This window comes from Stegostoma tigrinum, chromosome 47 (genome assembly GCF_030684315.1).
Source record: "Stegostoma tigrinum isolate sSteTig4 chromosome 47, sSteTig4.hap1, whole genome shotgun sequence".
In the NCBI taxonomy this organism is placed as follows: domain Eukaryota; kingdom Metazoa; phylum Chordata; class Chondrichthyes; order Orectolobiformes; family Stegostomatidae; genus Stegostoma; species Stegostoma tigrinum.
In genome coordinates, this window is record NC_081400.1 from 6,332,581 (window position 1) to 6,357,342 (window position 24,762).

A 24,762-nucleotide genomic window follows, 5' to 3' on the forward strand; every position below is an offset into this window, starting at 1 on the left:
GGAGTGGGGGGGAAGGGGGAGAGAGAGAGAGGGAGAGAGAGAGAGGAGTGGGGGGGAAGGGGGAGAGAGAGAGAGGGAGAGAGAGAGAGGAGTGGGGGGGAAGGGGGAGAGAGAGAGAGGGAGAGAGAGAGAGGAGTGGGGGGGAAGGGGGAGAGAGAGAGAGGGAGAGAGAGAGAGGAGTGGGGGGGAAGGGGAGAGAGAGAGAGGGAGAGAGAGGAGGAGTGGTGGGGGAAGGGGGAGAGAGAGAGAGGGAGAGAGAGAGAGGAGTGGGGGGGAAGGGGGAGAGAGAGAGAGGGAGAGAGAGAGAGGAGTGGGGGGGAAGGGGAGAGAGAGAGAGGGAGAGAGAGAGAGGAGTGGGGGGGAAGGGGGAGAGAGAGAGAGGGAGAGAGAGAGAGGAGTGGGGGGGAAGGGGGAGAGAGAGAGAGGGAGAGAGAGAGAGGAGTGGGGGGGAAGGGGGAGAGAGAGAGAGGGAGAGAGAGAGAGGAGTGGGGGGGAAGGGGGAGAGAGAGAGAGGGAGAGAGAGAGAGGAGTGGGGGGGAAGGGGGAGAGAGAGAGAGGGAGAGAGAGAGAGGAGTGGGGGGGAAGGGGGAGAGAGAGAGAGGGAGAGAGAGAGAGGAGTGGGGGGGAGGGGGAGAGAGAGAGGGAGAGAGAGGGGAGTTGGGGGGGAAGGGGGAGAGAGAGAGAGTGGGGTGGGGGGGGGTAAGTGGGAGAGAGAGAGAGGGTGGGGGGAAGGGGGTGAGAGAGAGGTGGGGGGGAGGGATAGAGAGAGAGAGAGGCGGGGCGGAAGGGGGTGAGAGAGAGGTGGGGGGGAAGGGGGGTGACAGAGAGATGGGGCTGAAGGGGGGGGGAGAGAGGGCGGGGGGGAAGGGGGGGAGAGAGAGGGCGGGGGGAAGGGGGGGAGAGAGAGGGCGGGGGGGAAGGGTGGGAGTTAGAGAGGGCGGGGGGGAAGGGGGGGAGAGAGAGAGGAGTCCGGGGGAGGGAGCGAGAGAGGTGGGGGGGGAGGGATAGAGAGGTGGGGGGGAAGTGGGGGAGAGCGAGAGTAGGGGGGAAGTGGGGGAGAGAGAGGAGTGGGGGGAAGGGAGAGAGAGGAGTGGGGGGAAGGGGGAGAGAGAGAGAGGGTGGGGGAAGGGGGAGAGAGAGGGGTGGGTGGGGGAAGAAGAGAGAGGAGTTGGGGAGGCAGGTGGGGGTTTGGAGAAGAGAGGGGGTGAGGGGGAGTTGGGGAGGCGGGTGGGGGTGGGAGGAGAGAGGGAGGGGTGAGGGGGGAGTTGGGGAGGCGGGTGGGGGTGGGAGGAGAGAGGGGTGAGGGGGGGGAGAAGAGAGGTGGGGGGTGGCGTGGAGTTGGGGAGGCGGGTGGGGGTGGGAGGAGAGAGGGAGGGGTGAGGGGGGAGTTGGGGAGGCGGTGGGGGTGGGAGGAGAGAGGGGTGAGGGGGGGAGAAGAGAGGTGGGGGGTGGCGTGGAGTTGGGGAGGCGGGTGGGGGTGGGAGAAGAGAGGGAGGGGTGAGGAGGGAGCTGGGGAGGTCGGTGGGGGTGGGAGGAGAGAGGGGTGGGGGGGTGAAGAGAGAGAGGGGTGAGGGGAGAGTTGGGGATGCGCGTGGGGGTGGGAGAAGAGAGAGGGGTGGTGGGGGGGCGGGGTTGGGGAGTGGGTGCTCAGGAGCGTGGTCTGGGGGCTGGAGAACATGGTGGGGTACCGTGGGGTTGGGCGGTGGTGGTGGCTGGGAAATTTGGGGTGGGGGCCTGAGGGTGGGTGGGGTGAGTTTGCTGGGGGTGGCAGGGGCTGACCGGGGGAGGGGGGGGCGCGCGGGGTGGGTGTTGAGCGTGGGGTGGGGGTGGGTTTTGAGTGTAGGGTGGGGTTTGGGATTTGAGGAGCAGAGAGGGGTTTGAGGGTTGGGGAGCGTGGCGGGGGCACGACGTGGGCAGTAGGGGGATGAGGTGAGGTGGGAGGTGAGGAGCGGTGGTGGGTGGGAATTGCAGAGTGGGGTCGGGGTTAGGGAGGGGAGCGGGGGGGTGTGTTTGGGGTGTTGGCGAGCGTCACAGGGCGTGGGGGTTTGGGAGCATTACGGGGTAAGGGAGTCGGGAACGTTGGGGAGTGGGTGGAGTGTGGGCTGTGCGCTGGGGGCGGTTGCGATGTGGGCAGTCAGGGCAGTGTGGGGTGAGAAGTGGTGGGGATGGGGAGTGAGGAGTGGTGGGGTGAGGGGTGGGTGGTGGTGGTGGTGTGAAGAGAGGTGGGGGTGCGGTGATGAGTGGGGTGTGACGGGGAGGGTAGGGCCGCGGGTGATTGGTGGAGTGTGGGGAGGTGGTGTGTCGCTGAGCGAGGGGTTTAGGGGTGAGGAGTGAGGGAGGAGTTTCTGATGACTGGGGGAGAGGAGGTGTGGTTAGCAAGACGGACCTGAGGATGGAAAGGGTTCAGGTATGAGGACTGGTGGGAGAATTGGGGGAAGGATGGAGGAAAGTGAGGACTGAGGGGCAGGGGAGATGGAAGAGGATGTGAGGAATTGGGGGGAGAAGAGTAATTGGGTTGGATTGAGGATAGGGAAGAGAGAGAGAGAGAGAGAGAGAGATATAAGGGTCTAAGGGAGATGAAGGGCTAAGGGGACCCTGACCTTCTGGCCGAGAAATGGGACATCACTGTTGTGCCTGAGTACAAGGTGGGAGACTGTACAATCATCATTTACAAGCTGTCATCTAGTGTGCGCATTTCATATCAAGTACATAAGTTCTGATGCTCTGTATCAAATATAAGATATGTTGTGTATTACTGGAAAATTTGGGTCATATTGGTATGGAGCTCTATATCAGCTATGACAGCGTTTCCAGAGTAGAACAGCACACTCCGAGGCAACAGTAGCTGTGAGGGAGCTTTACACTGAGATTTAACTGTTGTGTTCCTATGCTAACTGGCCCTCACTTTCTTCGCTCCTCACTCTGAACTCTTTCAGCTGTCATTGAAGGCTTGCTGCAACTTAGCCTTAAAGTAGGGCTGCACTGATTTACAGATATTACATGGTGCTGTCTGTGAGAGCAGCCTCATGGTCTGGTAGGACAGCGGCGACTTTATCTTTTATATGTTACACACACGGTATGGGGAGTGATGCTTGGCATTCTAGTGAGGATGGTATGCAGAATATTTTACATGTGTTTCATACACAAAATCTGCAGTGTTTTATGTATGGGGTCATCATGAATCTTGAAAATGTGGTTTATTGGTATGTCATATGTGTTAAAGATAGATTCTGCAAATGTCATATCTAGTTGTACATGTGGAGTTTTAATTAAATGGAATACAACCCATATGGACAGTGGACTATTTAATGGTTACAGTGGAGATGGAGTCCTTTCAGCTGGGTCAAATCTGTACTTGCTCTTGAAGAGTAATTCAATTGGTCCCACTCTCCTGCCATTCCTGGGCTATTTTCTCTTCAGATAACAATCCCATTCCGCCTTCAAAGACTCGATTGAACCTGTCATCTCCAGTCTCTTAGGCAGCACATTCTAGACCCTGACCCGTGTCTGTGAGAATGTTTCTCCTTGCGTTGATGATACTTATACCAATGACCTTTAGTTTGTGTCCCTCTGATTCTCCATTCGCAATGGGAGCCGTTTACTCTATTCATACTCCTTTACAGTTTTAAACCCCTTGATCAAAACTCCTAGGCTTCTGTTGTCTGAAGTAGAACAGTTCCAGCTTCTCTGATCTTAACTGCTGTTGGAACATCACCTTAGAAAGAGTGAGGGGGTAGTGCAGTCTAGAATGACAAGTCCCAGTTGTCTAATTTGTGCAGGGTTGAGAAATTTCTTTGCGCTGGGAGTGCTTAGATATCTCTACCCCAAAGAGCTGTGAATATTCAGTTGCTGAGGCTATTCGGAAATGAACTTGACAGATCTTTGAGTGCAAACGGGATTGAGGGATTGGACAGGAAAGGAAAGTTGTGGATGAAGATCAGCCAATGTTATGGTCACAGAAATTTGAGGGTGCATACATGAGGATCAATAGTCGGCACAACGTGGGCTGAAGGGCCTGTTCTGTGCTGTACTGTTCTATATTCTATTATATTTAGTGACGAAGCAAGCATGAGGGCAGAAAGCCCTCCTGTTCCTGTCTCTTCTGAGCAATGTATCTTTTTGGTTTTTTTAGAAGGAAATTTGATAAGACCAAAGAAAGAGCCTAGGAAACAAATGGAGTTGGAGCAAACCGGGTGTGTGTTTTTTGCGTAGCCATGATATAAATATCTCTCAAGCTTTTAGCTGTTAGGAGTAGGGGCATTCTGATTATTGCTCAACGTCTGTTGTCAGTGTGATCTGCAAACACACTAGTGAGTCTCTAAGGTGAGTGCTGCTGGAGTTGAACTCGCACCTCACTTACCACTTCCTGCATGACCTGCTTCAGTCATCTTTCCCGTGCTGCTTATAGAGTAGCCTTCCTGAGCAAGATCTGCCAGGATGCATTCCTTTGAATCACAATGGAAAACACAGGAAGTCTCTCAAAGTTCCTTATGACAAGCAGCCCCCACCACTAAGGCATTAGTGTGAACCCCTCCTGCACTTGTTGAGGGACAGAAAACTTGCTGCCTGTTACCAAGGAGGATCCTGCCTATGGACTTAGTGGTGGACCTTCATTTTCAACTCAGCAAATGAGGTGATGGCTTTGTTCTGGGAATATGCATTTGTGCGATAAAAGATCCCATGACATGATTTTGAAGAATTCTCTCATCCTGAGCAGTATTCTCCTTGTTGTTTAATTAGTGCTGATTGTGGGAGCTCATTGAGGACAAAATGACCACTGTTTCTACACTGCAACATTGACAACACTCCAGAAGTGCTTCACTGGTCATGAAGCATTTTGAGCTGTCCAGCAGTCAGGAAGGGTGCTACGGAAATACATGTCTGACTTATTGGGCTGTTTATGTTCGTTGAGGCTTGGTGACTGCCGTCAGTCCAAGACCTCTTCCGGTCATCCCCAAGTACCTCCAGCAGCTGGCACAAACCGGCAATGGTATCCTCCTTCACAGACTAACAGTTGTTGATGTCACGGCCAGAACACATGCAAAGTACGAAAAAAAACTAAGAGGGATGGGGTACGTCGCCCCCAGCATTTTCCTCAGACAATGGATTAGACAGCACAGGACTATGCTGGCTTCAGATGCTTTATCAGATCCAATCAAATAGATTCCAGCCTGTAACCTGCTCCCACATGTCTGTTATTCTATATATAAACTGCTGACCACCGTAACCCCAAAAAATCCCTCGTGATTAAGTTCCAGTCTGGAACTCAGTCATGGGTATCTGCTATTAGAATCATTAAATCCCTACGGTGCAGAAATAAGCCAATTGGCCCGTCATCTACACTGACCTGAAGAGCATCCTACCTAAACCCAGCCCCCATCTTATCCCTGCATTTCCTATGGATAATCCACCTAGCCTACACAACTCTAGACTCCACCAGGCACCTAACGAGCACATCCTCAGACTATGGGAGGAAACCCATACAGACACAGGGAGAACCATGCAGACTCCGTGCAGACTGTCACCCAAAGCTGGAATGGAGCCTAGGTCCCTGGTGCTGTGAGGAAGCAGTGCTAACTGCTGAGCGACCCCATGCCCTTCGTTAGATTCCAGCCTGCGGCTCACTTTTAGATATGTTAATCTCTGGAAAGCAAGTAAACTTTGCTTAAGAACCATTTGTTGTTCATCAGTGCCTTATTTTGTTGATTTGTCTGCCCCTGTTCATTGCTGAGGTTGTGTGTTAGGAAGTCACAGAGAGGAGAATTAGTTGCTTGTATGCAGATTGAAGGATTCCGGATCAGGCTGTATCACCCTAATCTGTTCAGCCGCAAATGTAGTCTTAAATTTACATGGAGTTTCAGACTGAAGTGAAACTAAACAGAAACAAGCTGCTGTATTGGAACGTGGTACATAAACCCAAACTGTTTCTTCAGCTACAGAGGTCACATTGTGGTGGAAGATGTTCAGTGGTTAAATGTTAAGATTAGCAGACTGGGCTGTTTAATGTGGGCACTAAAGCCAGCATAAACTTGTTTTCTGTGCTGCAGACTCACTTCTGCGTGAAGGTAAATGCCGCTGAGGCTCATGTTGTTGCATTGGCCAACTGGAACGGTTTTGTGTTGGATAATTGCGGTGTCAATCCACTTGAAGCTGTGCAATCCCAGAATGTCTCCTTACAGACTTGGCTTGTGCCTGGAGAGATTGTTTTGAATGGGAGGGTAGGAGATTGAAATGTTGATGAGTGCAGGTTTGTGGTGGTGGTGAAAGCAGCCCTTGTTGGAGGATTAGTCAATGACTTCATGATGTCTCATTTGAAGCTTACCTTCATATCCACGTAGTATTTGGCGTCTGCCACCCCACTGTAACAATTGACATAGCAAAATCTGAAAGGGCAGACATTGACAGAGCAACTTTGATTCCCATAACAAGAGAAGTGGATGCTTATGGACAGAACTTGGCGTGGGGGTGGAGGGGTGGCTGTATTTGTGTTGTAGCAAGATTGTTAAATATAGAAATTAGGAACTGGGTAATGGTTTGAGTCTGTTTTGCTACTCAATAGGATCATGGCTGATCATCCAACTTGGTATCCTATTCCCACTTTCTCCCCCATACCCTTTAATCCCTTTAGCCTGGAAAACTATATCTAGCATCTCTCTTTGAAAACATTTAATGTTCTAGTGTGAGCCAATTTCTGTGGCAGAGAAATCCACAGGTTCATCACTCTTTGAGTGAAGACATTTCTCCTCATCTCAGTCCTGTGCTATATCCTCAAACTGTGAGACCCCCACCCCCCCGGGTGTGGACTTGCTGATCATTGGGAGCATCCTTCCAGTGTTTACAAGGTCTAGTGCTGTGAGAGTTTTCAAAACATTGGTGCATGTGCACCAAAAAGACCAGGAAAAGGTCCCCCCACAAAACAAAATAGTTTGATATGAATTTGTCAGTGAATCAGCTGTTCAGATCACTGGTACCGCTGTGGAGCGATATAACATTGACTTGAGGTGGTTTGACATTACCTTTCTACCTCGATTTAATACAGGGCATAACTGCTTGGTTCACGATCTGATGTCATAACTTGTGTAAAAGTTAAAATTCTGCATCAACTGTGCCCTGAGGAATGAATGACCTTGGAATGTACAAACATGAGCTTTTTGAAGGTGGTAGGGCAAGCATTTTAAAATAAAAAGTCTTAAAAAAAAAATTAGATCCTTGGCAGAGGCAGAGTTCAAATGCAAGGACTCCAGGCTAAATCTTCCTCAATCCCTGGTTAGGCCTCAACGGGAGGATCAAGTGCAGTTCTCAGCATCAGACTTTAGGAAGGATGTTGAGCCTCTGAAAAGGTGTGGAGGGAGAGTTCCCAGAGCAAGACCCCAGGCATGAAGGGCTTTAGTTCCTGTGGAGAGTCAAGGAGGGGTTGTTGGGATTATTCCCCTTGGAACAGAGATGGTGATGGGGAAGATTGAAAATCAAGGTATTCAAAATTGCGAGGAGGGAGGGTCACACGATTTCAATCAACTGTCAGGAGAGTTGGTCAACAGAGGCGGACGTGGATTGAAGAGAAAAACAACTGGGGTTGGTGGGTACTGAGCAGAATTTTTTTGACAAGCCAAGTTATTGTGATCCAGGACGTGCTACCTGATAGGGCAGTGGGAGCAGTTCAAGAGAACTTTGAAAAGGTCGGGGGGAGGGTGGGAGAAGTGAGACAAATACTAAGTGCAATGATCAGTGGTGCCATTTTGGTTGGGGGGGGGAAGATGGTGGAGGGTGAAGTCGCTGGGACTTGGTTTTTATTCAGAACTTTTACAAGCCAATACATCTGCTTTGCTCGTTCAGGTCTTTCAAATGAAATCTCATGCCCAGGTGTGAGCTGTTTGAGAGCATTGGAAGTATTGCAGTTATCAGAATACTAAGATCTTACCGCACAAATGAAGTGATTTTTCAGAGCTCACCTCCGTCCTTTTGTGCACTGCTCAGTGTTGGTAAAACAGCAGATTGTGATTGTTGAAAAGGTGTCAGCAGCACCAATGTGTCGCTTCAAGTAACGTCTTAAGTCCAGGAGGATGCCGTTCAACCCATGTGCATGAAATCCGCCCCTCAATCCTGGTCCTATTCAGCCTGACTATTTTGAGCACTCCCCACGACTCCTGTTTCCTGTCTCCATCCTCTCCTTCCTGGAATTCTGTTTGAGTTTAATCTGCTGCTCTTCCAAAGTGAATGTGTACTCTACTTCCATCACTTTTTAACGAGAAATTTGAACTTTTCCTTTCTTAGTTGCTAAGTTTTAAATTTATTCCCTCCAGTTGCTAACAGTATGTCCCTAATTCTAATTCATCAACACCTTTTGTAACTTTGCATGTTGACCACTGATTCTATGTGTCTCATGTTTTTAGCCCAGTGAAAAATGCCTCTGTGTCTCTGCAAAGCATCCCTTACTTTAGACGACCTCTGACTAGACTCTGTGGACTTTATATCCTTCCTAAAGTGATGGCAAGTCCCCAGGGGCTCATTAGAGAGCTGTAACTCCAGTAAGTGCTGGTGTTCATCGTGGGGTGTTTACTGTTTGGCGGGGGCCGGGGGGGGCATCCAGCCCATTCGATCAGTACTGACTGTGAATGAGCAGTGCATTTTTTTTGTGCCACTCCCCCACCTACTTGCCTGTAACCTCACACATTCTTTCAGGTTGTAGTCTGATCCCTATACCAAAAACCTTCCGTGAACCTACTTCCTTCTCACTCTCGGGCAGCACTTCTGAGAATTCCCTCTTGCCTTGGCAGTTGTGCTGCTGTCTTGAGACCGACATTGAAGTCCCAACCCTGAAGTACAGTGACAGACCCAACATTCTTTGCAGCATTTGGCCTGAGTGACCTACATTGATATCATGGGGCTCGCTCTATTTCGGCCTGTTGGTGCTTTCTCCCTCAGTCTGCTGACTTGCCCGACCCAGTGAAAGTGCACCACCAACAATCTGGTGCTGATGTCTCCAATGATCAGCCAGGCAGCAAAGCTGAACAGTGTAATCTCCTTTGCACACCACTGAAAAGTTGGTTGGGGTTTACCTCGAAGCCAGAAAGCTGTTCGAAGCCTGAACCAGCAGCTCGAAAAAATCCAGGCCAGAGGTCTCAGCAGGTCGGAGGGAGTGCTGTGCGCAGATTGGTCGTTATATGATGATTGTCTGCATTTTACGGGCATTTTGGCTATAAAGTGCTCTTGGAGAAGACGCTGTAAAGATACGTTTTGGGGCAAGGGGTAAGTACTAGAACGCTGAAATAGGACTGCAGAAGCTAAAATGCAAAAGTAAAGGCAATGCTGGAAATGCTCTGCAAGTTGGCAGCATCAGTAGAGAGAGAAAGAGGGTGAATCCTGAACGAAGTGTCGTGGTCCTGATTTGTGGAGGGGATCAAATATCACGACTTCAACCTGACCCAAAATAATTCTGCATCCACGAGAATTGCTAGTGATCTAATTTTAAGCACCAGTGAAATTCCTCAAGTATATCAGTGTATATCTCAGGCAGACAGTCAAATAGGAGGCAATGGCGTCATGGTGGTATCAATGGACTAGTGCTCCAACCTAATATTTTAGGCCAAGAGTTCAAATCTCACCATGGCAGAAGGCAATATTTGAGCTCAATAAAAATGTGGAATCGGGCCAACCAAATGGGTAACACTGTCGATTGTCACAGTAAAACCCTTCTGATTCACTTGTATCTTTTCTGGAAAGAGATCTGTCCTTTTTATCTGGTCTGGTCTACATGTGACCACAGACCCACAGCAATGTGATTGACTCTTAACTGCCCTCTGTAAATGGCCCTAGTAAGCTACTCAGATCGAGTGGCACTTGGGTATGGCAGTAAATGCTGGCCCAGCTAGTGGCTCAGCTCATGTCCCGTTGACGAATTTAAAATAAATGCAGAAACTGCATACCACACATGGTGATTTTTCTTTTTACTGTGTCATAGAATCTTTCAATCATTGAACAGAGATGGTGTAGAACCAGTATATTGCTCCCTATAGATGGCCTTATCTTTACTATAGAGTATTTATTTTACACTGTCAATTTCTAAAATAGTTCTGTGATGCATAGAATGTCATGTAATGCCCAGTGAATGAATGATGCTCCCGCTCTGTGCCCTGAGCAGGAATGTGCTTTGCCTGTCCTGGTACATCTTCATGAGTGGGAGATGTTTAGGTGGGCATTGATCAGATACTTCTTGTGTGATGTTTTCAGGTAACCTGCATACACACAGCTGAAGGAACATGTATTTGCAGGATGACTGGGTTGCCCATGTGTGCTGGGCAGAATTGCATTGAAAATCTGAAGCAAGCGGCTGTGTAAAGTGTGAGGCTGGTAGCAGTTCTTTGGAGGCTGTTGACCCCAATGCTGCATGACCTGTTTTCCCATTATCCCGTCCACACGTGGGCACCTGAGTATCCACTGCCAGCTCCTAGATGTGACTTTCCAGCTAGTCATCTCACTGTAGTCTTATGCAGGGATTCCTGTCCTGAGAGCTTTCTGTTGTAATGTGAGGGTTTCCATTTTCCGCACATTGTCTTCCAGACTCCCCCTCCACCGTTCAACACAGTCCCTTCTGTAGCAAAGAGCAGAGATTGGTGCAAGTGATGTACCCCTTTCTTGATTGAGTTTATCTGTAACAAGCAAAGCAATTTGCTTGTTACGATTTGGTTTATATCCCTGCATTATTGCATTGGCTCCTGCCACAGTGGCTTGATGATCTTCCTGTCAAGTTGTGAAGTTCACAAACGTTCAGCACCTAGAGAGAGAGTCCACTTGCCTGTATGAGTGAGACTTGGAAGTAGCATGGTGACTTTTGATCTGCCCTGGCACCCTCATCAACCCCACACACACACACGCCCTGTTTGTTCTTCTTTGAGATGTAGACCAGTTTCACAGTATGGCTGGGTAGTGACTGCCCTCCAGTTCCATGTGCAAGCAGTTAGGCTTGTCGGAGAGGCAAGTGGCAATGTCGGGACTTTGATCATCACGTGGGACACTCTCCCTGCTGTCTGGGGATCTTTTGTCAATGGTCCCTTTCATTCCAGGCAAGTAGCAGCCTATCTCATTGGGTACAGTTAGTGCAGCTCCAAAGATGGCTTCCCACGTCTGCGATAAAGTTTGAGACCCCGACTAAGATGTTTTTAAAAAAACTTCACATTTTAATGGCTTACCAGTGCAAACCAGGCCATTCAGGGTGGATGATGGAACAGACTTCTTCATAGCAATTGGAATGGATTTCTGGAACTCCCTCCCCCTGACATAACTGTTGGGGTGGGGGGTATCAGTTGGAAATTTCAAACCTTCCAAGGGTAGACTTTTGACAGTTTGGATGCTGTACAAATTTAGGGAATCAAGGTGAGCAGATGGAGTTAAAATGCAGATTAGCTATGATCTGGCTGAATGGCAGAGCAAGCTCAAGGGGCTGAATGGCTTCCTGGTCGTTTGATACTGTTTTCATCTCAGCCATATCCAACCAAGTGCCATATGCTGCTAACTGGATCTAATTTTTTTAAAAACTGCCTATTTGCCTTGCGAGTACTACTGAGGTGCTCCTTAGAGCCTATTTTTGACTCTTGGTTCTCAAAATTCAAATTGCTGTTCCCTTTGTTTTGGAGCAAAGTTGATTTTGCAGTCCAGGGATTTTAAGAAAATATATAGTGAGTGCACTCAGTGCATGGCTGCTGCTGTTCCCCTTCGTAGCACCTTGTTGCCTGAATTGGAACCATCCAAGCTCCTGGCAATGATTAACTAATCTTGTTCAATTTGCTAAACTTCTCTATGGGAGCACGACATAGGACTGTGTGATGTTCACAGCTCCCTTGGGACCAGGGAGAGATGCGGTTTCAACTTTTTACCCTGAGGTTGGATGAAAACATGCTGGTAAAATGATACTGTTGTATTTAGTCTAATCTTTACTGAAGCCCTAGACCAGGAGCTAACGTGTTACCTTGAAGTGCCATGGGTTGGTTCATCTGTCACAGCCTCCCACACTTGAGCAGTTGTTGATTTTCTGTTGTGCGACCCTTCCTCGTCCCCCATCCTGCACCCTGCAGGCTTCCCACATACACACGTGTGTAGATATAATTAAATCAGCTCCTTGTTACTCTTTGCTACCCATTCATAGTCTCCATCAAGTGCCTGCCTATCCATTTCAACTGGCATTGAACAGAGCCAGGCTTTTCCTTTTTCTTCTGTGTTTCCATCATTCGATGTCTTTCTCCACCTGTAGCTTGGCACATTGCACTCATGCCTGTTAGGTGCTCATTTGTGAGCTAGTGATGCAGGTCAGTGCAATAGCCAGGGAGCACAGCGCCATCTGAGGTGTCGACTTCCAAACTAACTGCTAACCCAAGGTCCTGACTAATTGCTGAACTGGAGTTTTGAAGGTTACTTGTCTCGAGAGCGAGGTTACTGCCACTGGGCTTGGGAAAAAAACACGCCCAAATTCTCAGACTCCAGGTGCACACAACCCCACAGCAGCTAGTGAAATTTAAACTCAATAATTAAATCTAGAATTGGAAACTAGCCTTGATGATGGTGACCGTGACAATCATCATTGATAGTGGTTTAAAAACCCCATTGCATTCACTAATGGGGGAAGAAATTCTGCCGTTCTTATCCAGTCTGGGCCTGCATGTGACTAAAACCCATTGTGGTGGAATATATGCAAAGATAGAAACAAGAGTAGGCCATTCAACCATTGAGTCATCTCTGCCATTAAATTAGATCAGAGGACCAGAAGATATAGGAACAGAATCAGGACATTCAGTCCATTAGTGATCATGGCTGATGCGTTTCTTAACCCCATTCTCCTATCTTATCCTTCTACTCCTTGATCTCCTTAATTAATCAAGAATCCCATCCATCTGTCTTGAATATAGTCACTGACTAGGCCTCCCTAGCAATGCGTTACACAGATTGACCCCCAACTCTCTAGCTGAAGAAATTCCGCATCTTAATTCTAAAGGGTCGTCTCTTCACTCTGGGGCTGTGCCCTCAGGTCCTTGCCTCTCCTACTCGTGGAAATATCTCCAGACTTACTCTATCGAGGCCTCAGTATTCTGCAAGTTTCGGTGAGATCCCCCTCATCCTTCTAAACTCCATTGAGTACAGATCCAGAGACCTTAATTGCTTTTCGTATGACAAGCCCTTTATCCCTGGGATCCTTTTTGTAAACATCTTGTGGACCTCCTCCAATGTCACCGCATCCCTCCTTGGATATGGGGCCCAAAACTGCTCTCAATATTCTAAATGCGGCCTGACCAGAGCCTTATGCAACCTCAGTAGTGCATCACCGCTCTTGTAATCATGCCGCCTTGATATAAATGCTAACATTACATTTACCTTTATCATACCTACCAGCTGAACCTGCATGCTTAAAAGAATCCTGAACCGGGACTCCCAATTCCCTTTGTGCATCAGACGTCTGAAGACGTTGCCCACTTAGAAAATAGTCTACACCTCTATTCTTCCTACCAAAGTGCATGACCTGACACTTTCCCACATTGTACTCTATCTGCCACTTCTTTGACCATTCTCCTAGTCTGTCCAAGTCCTTCTGCAGACTCACCACTTCCTCAATACTGTCTCCCCACTTATCTTCAAATCTGCAAACCAAGCAGCAGTCCCCTCAGTTGGTGTGAATAGCTGTGGTCCCAACACTGATTGCTACGGAACTTCAGTAGTCACTAGTTGCTGTCCTGAAAAACACTTCTTTATCCCTAATCTCTGCTATCTGCCAGTCAACCGATCCCCGATCCATGCTAGTAACTTCTTCCTAACACCATAGGGCGTTATTTAGAACCTTGACAAAGACCTTCTGGAAATCCGAATAGATTACGTTCACTGGCTGTCTTTTCTCTAACTTGCTCGCTACTTCCTCAAAGAATTTAACAGATTGTCAGACACAACCTCTCTTGACGAAACCATGCTGACTCTCTCCTTTTTACCATGGACTTTCAATTAAGGTGCAGTCTCATCCCTGATAGTGGACTCTAAAATCTTGCCAGTGGTTGAGGCCAGGCTAATTTGCTTATAGTTGTCTGTCTTCTGCCTCCCTCCCTTGTTAAGCAGGGTGGTACATGAGCCGTTTTTTCTACAGTCTCCTTTAGAACTCTGACGTGTATTCCATCTGGTATGGGTGTCTTATCCATCTGCAGATCTTTCAGCTTCTCCAGCACTTTCTCTTAGTGACAGCCACCACACTTGCTTCTATCCCTGACTCTCTTGAAGCTCTGGTATGCTGCTGGTGTCTTCCACTGTGAAAACTGATGCATAGTTTCTCTTCAATTCCTCTGCCATCTTTATTCCCTATTGCTACTTCTCCAGGCTCATTTTCCAGTGTCCACACTTGTCACCCTCATGTTTTATATATCTAAAAACTCCTGTGATCTTCCCCCTTTATTGCTTTTTTAATTGATTTTTAAAGGCTTCCCATTCATCTTCAGCACAACGTATGGCTGTTCTTCTATCATACTGTCACTTGCCCACACAATCCTCATTTCCCTCTATCGTTGACTATCTGTGTCTTGAACCTATTCAGTGACTGGACATGCGCATTCTTGTAGGGTAGAAAATTCCACAGACACTTAAACCTCCTCAAAGAAATTCCTCCTTACCTATCTTAAATGGCCTAGTTTGATAGTCACCGGCTTGGGGAAACATCCTTTCAATATCTACCCTGCCATTCTCTGAAGAATTTTATAAGTTTCAGTGAGGTCACCCCTCGTTTTTTGACCTGAGTTTTACATCGCAGTAAAGGGGCCTTTGGATTATAGAGTCTGTGCTGTGACTCTGGAATTTTGAAAATTTCTTTCGTGAGATGTGAGCATCAGCAGCTGGGCCAGCATTTATTGCCTCTCCCTAGTTGCCCTTGAGAAGGTGTTGAGCTGCATTCTAGGACTATTACAGTCCATCTGCTGTAGGTTGATCCCCAGTGTCCTTAAGGAGAGTGTTCCAGGATTTTGACCTAGTGATATATTTCCAAGTAGGATGGTGAGTAACTTAGAGGGAAACTGGGTGGGTTCGTGTGTATTATCTGCCCCAGCCCTTGATGGAAGTGGTCATGGGTTTGGAAAGTGCTGTCTGAATTTTGAATGTGAATTTCAATCTCTTTTCATAAGGTGATTCCCAAGGGTTAATCTGATGGATCTCCATTGCACTCCTGTGGCCAGTATATGCTTCCTTAGATAAGAGCAGAACTGTATATGACAGTCAAGTGAAGTCTTAGCAAGGAGCTATACAATGCTGGATAATATCTTTATTTCTGTACTCCAGTCCTCTTGTGAGAAAGACCAATAAACCTCATCCTCACTATTAGCTGCACCTACACGTTAACCATTAGTGACTCAGGGAAAGGATTCACTGGTACAACCCAAACTTCCACCCTTTCTGAAATACAAGGCTCTTCAGTAGATTTGTAGTTCATGTTGTGGATGCTGTGGTTAGTTTGCCCGTTTGTTCGTTGATGTTTCATTACCCCAGCAGGGTGAGTGAACCAGCCGCAGCTTTATGAAATATTCTGCCTTTGTCTGTTTTTACCAATGTGAGTTCCATTACATTAGCCACATTACACTTCATCTGCCATGTTGTAACCCATTCATGTTGTCAGTTCAAGCCTCTTGCAGCTTTCTACTTTCCTCCTCACAGCTTTCATTCCCACCCAGTCTGGTGTCATCTGTTCACTCTTAACTACCCTCTGAAATAGCCAAGGACCCTTTCAGTTAATGGGAGTTTAGAGAGGGACAGCTTAAAGAGAAAATAACATTGCTGTGCTGCCAGAACATTGGATTAGTTCCTGTGGGGACCTGGCTGGTATTTATCATCTGAAGTGGGATGTCCCATTGTTTTGATAAGTGGTTGGTTTGGTTTATTGAACAGTCATCGTGGTGACATTTATGCAAGTAAAGTGAGGTACTGTCTTCTGGCTCTGTGGTGTTGTTCCTACCTCTGGATTAGAAAGCCCAGGTCCATGTTCACATGGCCATCGATGTGTCATAAGACTTCTACGCAGGTTGATTAAAAGAAAAGACAGTTACCAACCACAGGAGTAGAGTGGAGTAAAGGGGTAAATGCCTATAATATTTTAAACTCCGTTATTACAAGGGCAGTTGTGCCACAGTGGAAGTGTTCCTGATTTTAGATAAAAAAAAATCTGGGACTTGAGCCACCTGCACTCTCCATCCCCCAAAAGTGTGTCACATTGTGTCTGAACAGGTTGATTAAAATAAATATAAATCAAACCAGTAATCTTTCAAAAAAGGCGAACCAACCTTAAAACAAAAGAAAGTAGATAATAAAATTTTCACAATCATCGGTGTTTCATGTAATTAGAAGTCAAGGATTTACAGAATAAAAATGAAAGCTTGCCAGCTCACTGCATGACGCATCAAAATGCACAGGTCTAGCTCATTAATTTTTCAACTGTTTTTAGGTCCTGTTGATGTGTTATAACCGAGGGATCTTTTTGTATCGAATACTGTTACGTTCTAGATCGTATGTTGGGACATGGAATCTTTTCTCTTGGAAGTCCACTGCATGTTTCCTTTGTGTGGCCAGGAGTCGCAATGATGGGAGGGGTGACTCCTGAACTTGCGAGTGGGAATCTAGACAGAACACTTTCCCTGTCAAGGAAGGGGCACAGTGTCAGAGTAGTACACGTTATCTAGAATCAGTTTTGTGCTGGATTCTGGATGTATTTGAGCATGTTTGTGTGTCATGTAGAATCTGACTTAATTGCACTCCTTTGCTAAACCCTTTCATGTCTAAACTTGCTATACGTTCAGCCCCAATGTCCATGTGCACGATGGAAGCCGAGCATTGAGTAGACAGCAATGGATCTCGCCTATAACTCTGTGCTGCTTTTGGACATTTGCTGTGCAAATGTTCAGAAGTTGAGGTGCTGTTCTACCCATAATCGAACCAGTTGGAAATGCAGTCGGGCCTGTAGAATGGAATCTTTCTGATTCCTTTTGGGGAGAGTTCCCACTTTGTTTAAACCTATTTTGCCTGTTTTTCTTTGGCAGGATGTGATAAGTCGTACAGCTTTTTGTAATTCATACTTGGGGCAGCGTGATGGCTCAATGGGTTAGCACTGTTGCCCCTCTGCGCCAGGAAGCCGGTTTGATTCCAACCTCTATGGTGTTTGCACGTGCTCCTGTATCTGTGTGGTTTCTCCTGTGTGTTCCAGTTTCCTCCCACAGGCTAAGGATGTGCAGGTTAGGGAGGATTGACCATGCTAAATTGCCAACAGCATCCAGGGATATGCAGGCTAAATGGATTAGCCATGGGAAATGCAGGATTACGGTATTAGGGCGGGGAGGTAGGATGGTCTTCTGAGGGTTGACATGGACTCACTGGGCTGAAAGGCCTGCTTCCACACTGTAGAGATTCTATGATTTTATATCAAAGGTGAGGGGAGTGAAGTTGTGGTGCCTAAATTTGCAAATGACAGCAAGGTGGGTAGGAAAATATGTTATGCAGAGGTTGCACGTAGTAACAGTGAGTGGGTAATGATCTGACATTATACATCTGAGTATGATGTGGGTACAGGAAGAATGAAAAAACAGAACGTGACTTAAATGTAGAACAACTGCAGAATTCCATGGTTCAGAGAAGTCTTAAGTATTTCAGTGAATGCGTTACAAAGTGTTAGTGCACAGGTAGTCATTAAGGCTAATGAGAGCCGCTATCCTTTATTAGCATTTATTACACATAAAGGTGAGGATGCTGTGCTTCACTTATACCGAGCGTAGGTGAGTTCATTTCTCAAATACCATATGTAGTTTTGGTCGTCTCATTTAAAGAAAAATTGATTGATACCTGGAGTGAGCAGATTGCATTATAAGGCTAGGTTGGACCGGCTTCGGTTTAGAAAAGCGAGTGATGATTTCGTTGGAATACGTAAGATCTTGAATGATCTCGAACCAGGTGCATGTGAAAGTGATGGTTCATCCTGTGGAACCAGGGGACACGACTTCGGGCTTCCTTTTTTAGGCCAGATGTGATTTTTTTTTACTTCTCAGGATTGTGTGACTTTGAAACTCAGCCACAGGAGGCCTTGGAGGCAGGTGTCACTGAATATTTCTAACATTGGGGATAGATTTTTGTTAGGCAAGGGAATAAAAAATGTTGTGGAATTTGAAACTAACAGATCAGCCATAATATGCAAGAATAGAAAGACCTGTTGTGTTTATGTGTATAAGTTATTCAAGGTAGTAGGAGAGATGAGAGTGAATATAAGAGAGAATGCAGTGTCTCGGCTTTATAAATAAGGTGGTAGAGTACAATAAGAGGAAGGTTATGCTGAACCTGTATAGGACACTGGTTAGACCTCAGGGAATATGCTGCTGCGCATTACACTATATGAAGGAGGTGAATGCACTGGAGAGAATGCAGAAGATGTTTACAAGAATTTTTCCACAGGTAATAAACTTCAGTTATGAGAAAAGATTAGGGAATTTGAGACTTCTTTCTTTAGGAGAAGAGAAGGTTGAAAAGAAATTTTATTGAAGTTTTCAAAACTTCAGGGATTCCAGATAGAGTTGACAGGCAAAAACATTTCCTTTTTGTAAAAAGAACAAGAGGGTGCGAATTTAAAGTGGTTTGCAAATGAAATGCATGTGATGTGAGAACAACTTTTTCACACTGCGAGTGGGTTTAGAGTTCACTGTAAGTTGAAGCATTGAAGAGGGCATTGAATAATTATTGAACTCGAAACAAGGTGTGGGGTTTTGGGGAAAGATAATGGAAATGGCCCTAGGTCGTCATGCTCACTTGGAGAGATGAGAGTGGGCCTGCTGCACAGTGATAATTCTGAGATCTTGTTGAATGATGGAATATTTCATGTCATTTATTCTAATGTTTTCCTCTCTCTCTCTCTCTCTTCTCCCTTCAGTTTAAAAATGAAATCTCCAAACGATTCAAAGCTAAACAGGAGCAGTTGGTTCTCATATTTGCAGGGAAGATACTGAAGGATGGAGATACACTCAACCAGCATGGCATTAAAGACGGACTAACTGTGCATCTTGTAATAAAGACAGCTCAGAGGTAAGGGCTTTGACGATCTCCTGCCCTCCATTACATTGAGGTGACGAACTAGGTGTGTGCACAAGTCCCTCTGTTGTCAGTTGGCCTCATCATTGTCCCTCTCACTTGGCAAGCTGAAGTTCCCTCTATTTTAAAAGAGAGCCGCAGAGCTCAGACACACCTGTGAAATTTGCTGCATAGTGTCAATAAATGGCAAGCCCGGCAGTGACCCTGTGATAGTTGGCGCAGTAAAGCTCATCTTGAGATAATGTCACAGTGTGTCACAATGGGAAAGTTGCCTCGTGAAAACATCCACGAGCATGCTGCAAGGGGGTATGGTTTGTGGGCGAGGGATGCGCAATTATTTGGTTGGACTTCATTCCTTTCACTTTGCCTTTCTGACTTTTGTGTAGAATCAGGTGATGGGTGGAGTGAGCTTACTCGCAGCAAAGTGTGTCCCTCCTGGACATTTTGTTCTTGCGCTTTCAGGGCCCCTGACCCCTTCAAGTTAGATCTCCCTATCCTGTCTGCATCATGTTGTTTGATCTTGGGAGTGCAGTCAGTCTGACTTGAAATTCTGGGTGCGAGGGTTCGATAGAAAGTAAAGCTCTCTCTACTTTTATTAAACCAAAAATAAACAGAAGTTAAAGCTCACTCAACACTGCCCCTATCAAACACTGCCAGGACAGGTACAGCATGGGAGGTAGATATTGAGTGAAGCTACCTCAATACTGTACCAATCAAACTGGATTAGATACCACATAAAGCTCTCTTTACCCTGTTCCCCATTAAGCACCCCTAGGACAGGGACAGCATGAGGTTAGATGCAGAGTAAAGCCCTCGCTACTGTTTTAAATTGAAAGTAAAACTACCTGTACATTGCCCCCATCCCAGGACAGGAGCAGCATAATATTCAGTGCTAAGTAAAGCTCTTGCCCTGTGGCAATATTGATAATGTTGCAGCGGTTTCTGCTTTCCCGGTGAAGGAATTTGCTAGTTTCCAGGATTTATGATCCAGTGTGCGCTGAGTGAGACTAAAGCCACCTTCCATGACACCACGGACTGTTCGGTGTAGGTGGGCAGCTCGCCACCAACCTTCCTAAGGGGCAGTCAGGAAAGTGCCACCTCAGCACTTCTCTTAAAAAAAAGTTCTTGCGTCAAAATCCATACTCTCCTTGGACTGTGTCCACTTCCATCTTTCTGAATGCCGGAATCACAACTCGTGTCCTACCTAGAAATCTTATCCTGCTGGGTGGCGTAAGCTTAAAAAAGAGTCTCCAGGAGTAGGCCATTCAGTCAGATCTGATGCCCAGTTCCATAAGACTGCCTTGGTCTCAAATCCCTCAACCCTTGTTTAATTAAAAAAAAATTGTCTACCTCAGGTTTAAATTTAACAGTTGAATTTGCATTGACTGATGTTTGAGGGAGACAGTTCCAAATCCCTCTTATTTGCATGTAGAAGTGCCTTCTAACATCTCTCCTGAATGGCCTGACCCTAATTCTCAAATTATGCCTCTTGGTTCAGGAATCCTGAACTGCTTGAAATAGTTCATATTTACTATTCTATCTTTCCCTGTGAATTTCATGATGACCCTGATTAGATCACCCCATAACCTTCTGAATTCTAGAGAATAACGGCCTAATTTGACTAATCTCTCCTCATAACTTAACCCCTGAAGTCCAGGTTTCAGCCTTGTAAATCTGCATTGAACTCCCTCTAGAGCCCAAAACATCCTTCTTGAGGTGTGATTTTCAGATCTGCTCACCGTAATTGAAGTGGAGTCTAACGAGAGTTTTGTACAACGCACTAACGTCTGCATCCCTATACTCCAGCTTTTAGATATGAAGGCAGCATTCTGTTAACCATTTGTTTTCTGAACCTCTTTGTAGTATTTTAAAGAGCTGTGCACCTGAATCCCCAAATCTTATTGGATGTACACAGTATTTAACTTTACCTTATAATTTTAAAAAAAGCCCTGATCTATCCTTTTTTGGTCTGATTAGATAATCTCACGCTTGCTTAATTATAAGTCAGTTGCCACAGCTTTGTCTGTTTACCGAATCCTATCAGTATCCTGTTCCAATTTTGTGTTGTCGTCAACACTGTACATTGCTACCCAATTTTGTGTTATCAAAAAAATTGAATGTTTGTCCTTTTATACCATTACCCAAGTTGTTAGTGAATATTATGAATAATTGAGGCCACAACACACATCCATGCAGGACAGCACTAATCATGTCCTGCCAATTTTAGTACTAAACCATTATTCCAGCTCTCTTTCCTCCCACTCAACCAACTTTCCTATCCATGTCAGTAAATTGCCCTCAATTCCATGAATTTCCACATGAACTAACAGCCTCTTGTGTGGGACTTTATCAAAAGTCTTTCGGAAGTCAATATAAATGATGTCCATCGACTTATCTGTGTCACCTCTTCAAAAAAAAATCCTGAGATTTGAAGGGCATGACCTAACCTTCACAAATCCATGCTGACTTTCCCAGATTATCTAAATTTTTTTGGTTTGATCAATTACCCTATCCTTGACTACAGACTCCCAACGGTTTTCGCCCATTACAGATGTGAGGGCAGCACGGTGGCTCAGTGGTTACCACTGCTGCCTCACGATGCCAGGGACCTGGGTTTGATTCCACTCTGTGGTGACTGCCTGTGTAGAGTTTTCCCTGGGTGCTCTGGTTTGCGCTCTCAATCCAAAGATGTGCGGGTTAGGTGGATTGACCATACTAAATTGCCCGTAGTGTTCAGGGATGTGTAGATTAGGTGGGTCATACTGTGATGCTTTGAACATAGAACATAGAACAGTACAGCACAGAACAGGCCCTTCAGCCCACAATGTTGGGCCAAATGGCCTGTTTCCACCCTGTAGGGATTTTGTGATTCTATTAGGCTAACTGGTCTGTAAATCCCTGGTTTCCCTCTGTCACCCTTCTTAAAGTATGGTGGGACATAAGTAAATCTGAAATCCAGGCGTACAATTCCTGAATCAGGGAACTCTAAAAGATCATGGTTAGAGCATTGACAATGTGCTGCCCTATCTCCTTTAACACCTGTGGATGGAAAATATCAGGTCCTGGGGATTTGTCACTCTTCAGTTCCATTAATTTCCCCATTATTGACGACTTACTAATTTAAATCCTGCCCCTGAACCTCTTGATTTCTTTGGGGCTTCTGGCAAGCTATCTACTACTGTGAATACTGAAACAAAATAATCATTCAGCTTGTCTGCCATTTCCCTATGGTCATTAACAGTGTCCCCACTCTCCGCCTCCAGTGGGCCAATAGTACTCTTAACCAGCTGCTTTCCCTTTGTATAACTGTGTAAGATCTCCTCTTATTATCCTTTATGCCGTTGAAAATTTCCTTTCATGATTCTTTTAGGCCTCTCTTCTAAGTTGCTTTGTGGTCCTTTATTGATCATTGTATTGATCTTTGGGATCTGTACTGTTCTTTGCTTTTATAAGGTCTTTTAATTTTTTGCTGTCCCTTATCACCACACATGTCCATGGCTTTTTGTTTGTGAGGTGGAGCTGTACCTCCTCATGGATATAGACTGATTCTGAATTGTATTAAATATTTATTTGAATACCCTTGACTGTTCCTCAGTTATTCTACCTATTAGCAGAGATTCCCAGTTTATTGTGGACAGTCTCTGCCTCATCCTATGAAAGTCTGACTGCTCAAATCAAATTCCAGTATCCAGTCTTTGTTTGGCTCCTTTATTATCCTTGCCTCTTGTATTTTTGTACATTGAATCCTCTCTGTGAGTGTTTTCCTGAAAGCAAGGCATCCTTTCTTTTCGTGTTTGTTTTTCCTTCTCTCGTCTCCCTCTAGACTGTTGTTTTTATTTGCCCTTAGAGTAATTCCCTGTAAAATCCAAAAGCTTACAGCATTCATTCAGGCCGTGCATCGAAGCAACCTTTAAGCAGCGTATAAGTCAAACCAATTACTCAAAAGTGCAGCATGTCGGCTGACCCGTGCCTTTCCTGTGCACCACTCTGGCTGGATCAGTGGGTGTGTCTCGTCAGGACCAGAGCCTTGTACCATGTGCAGTGTGATAGGCTCAACCCTAATTGTTAAGTTGCGGCTCATCCAGTGAAGTGTTTTTCCAGGCAGTGGCCATGGCTGAGTGCAGTCACCTCTGCACCTGCGTCCCAGGGGCTCAAGCCTGGCTTGAGGAACGTGAGCACAGAGTTGAACACAGAACGTAGAACAGTACAGGCCCTTCGACCCACTCTGTGCCGTACTTTTACCCTAATCCTAAATTCTATCTAACCTCCAGCCCTATCTTATATTATCATCCATATGCCTATCTAATATCTACTTAAATGCCCCTAATGAGGCCGACTCCATTACCCCTATATCTGCCTCCACTTGCTTTAAAGCTATATACCCTCGTAATAGCTACCTCCACCCTAGGAAGATTTCTCTGGCTGGCCACTCTATCCATACCTTCTCAACAACTGTATCCACCTGGGTGGCAGCTTTCAGGAAACTGCGAACTTGAACCCCAAGATCCCTGTGCTCCTCCACACTGCCAAGAATCTTTCCGTTAACCCTGTATTTTGCTTTCAAGTTTGTCCTTCCAAAATGAATCACCTCTCACTTTTCAGGGTTAAACTCCATTTGCCACTTCTCAGCCCAGCTCTGTATCCTATCTATGTCCGCTCGTAACCTAGAACAGCCCTCTGCACTGTCCACAATGAGACGCACCTTCATATCATCCGTGAACTTACTAATATACCCTTCCACTCCTTCATCCAAATCATTTACAGCAATCACAAATAGAAGAGAACCCAGATCAGATTTTTGTTGCCACACCACTCGTAACTGAGCACCATGTTGAATATTTTCCATACGTGACCACCCTTTGTCTTCTAAGGATCACCCAATTCTGAAACCAGTCGGCCACATTTCCCTCTATCCCGTGCCTCCTTACCTTCTGCATGAGCCTGCCATGGGGAATTTTATCAAACGCCTTACTTAAATCCACGTATACCACGTTCACTGCACTATCATCATCCACATGTTTGGCCATCTCTTCAAAGAATTCAGTAAGGTTTGTGAGGCATGATCTACCCCGCACAAATCCATGCTGACTATCACAAATCAAACTGTGACTTTCCAAGTGATCATGAATCCTTTCTCTGAGCCCTTTCCAATAATTTGCGGACCACTGATGTAAGATTAACTGGCCTGTAATTCCTGTAGTTATGCCTGTTCCTTTTTTGAACAAGGGAATGACGTTTGTGTCTCTCAAATCTTTCACCACTATACATGTGGACAGTGAGGATGAAAAAGTCAATGCCAAAGGCCCTGCGATCTCTTCCCTCGCTTCCTACTGAATCCTTGGATAAATCCCATCATGCCCGGGGGACTTATCTATCTTCAACTTCCTAAAATTCTTAGTACATCTTTACTAACATCGCCTCCTCTAGCCTACCAGCCTGTTTCACACTGTCCTCCTCTATAACTAGGTTCTTCTCAGTTGTGAATACCGAAGAAAAGTATTCATTAAGGACCTCTCCTATCTCTTTAGGTTCCGTGCACAAAATCCCTTGAGCTTCGTGAGCTTCAAGGCTGGGAGGTCTGAAGCCAAAAGGCCCGAGGCTTGGAGGGAGAAAAAGAGGATGATTTTTAAAAAATACAAAAGAGAAAAAAAGAAAATAATGAATTATTTGATCAAATCTGATCTATGACTCAGC

At 46.1% G+C, this 24,762-nt stretch overlaps 1 protein-coding gene across 1 annotated transcript in view; it reads left to right on the forward strand.

Moving 5' to 3' along the window:
• Positions 1-2,392: 2,392 nt before the first annotated feature.
• The window catches only part of LOC125449695 (ubiquilin-4-like), a 43,908-nt gene continuing 21,538 nt past the window's right edge, over positions 2,393-24,762 (forward strand). Inside the window, exons 1-4 of the mRNA XM_059642984.1 lie at positions 2,393-2,407; positions 6,048-6,218; positions 8,923-9,126; positions 18,911-19,062. Coding sequence (XP_059498967.1) covers positions 2,393-2,407; positions 6,048-6,218; positions 8,923-9,126; positions 18,911-19,062 — 542 coding nt within the window. The remainder of the gene's footprint in view (positions 2,408-6,047; positions 6,219-8,922; positions 9,127-18,910; positions 19,063-24,762) is intronic.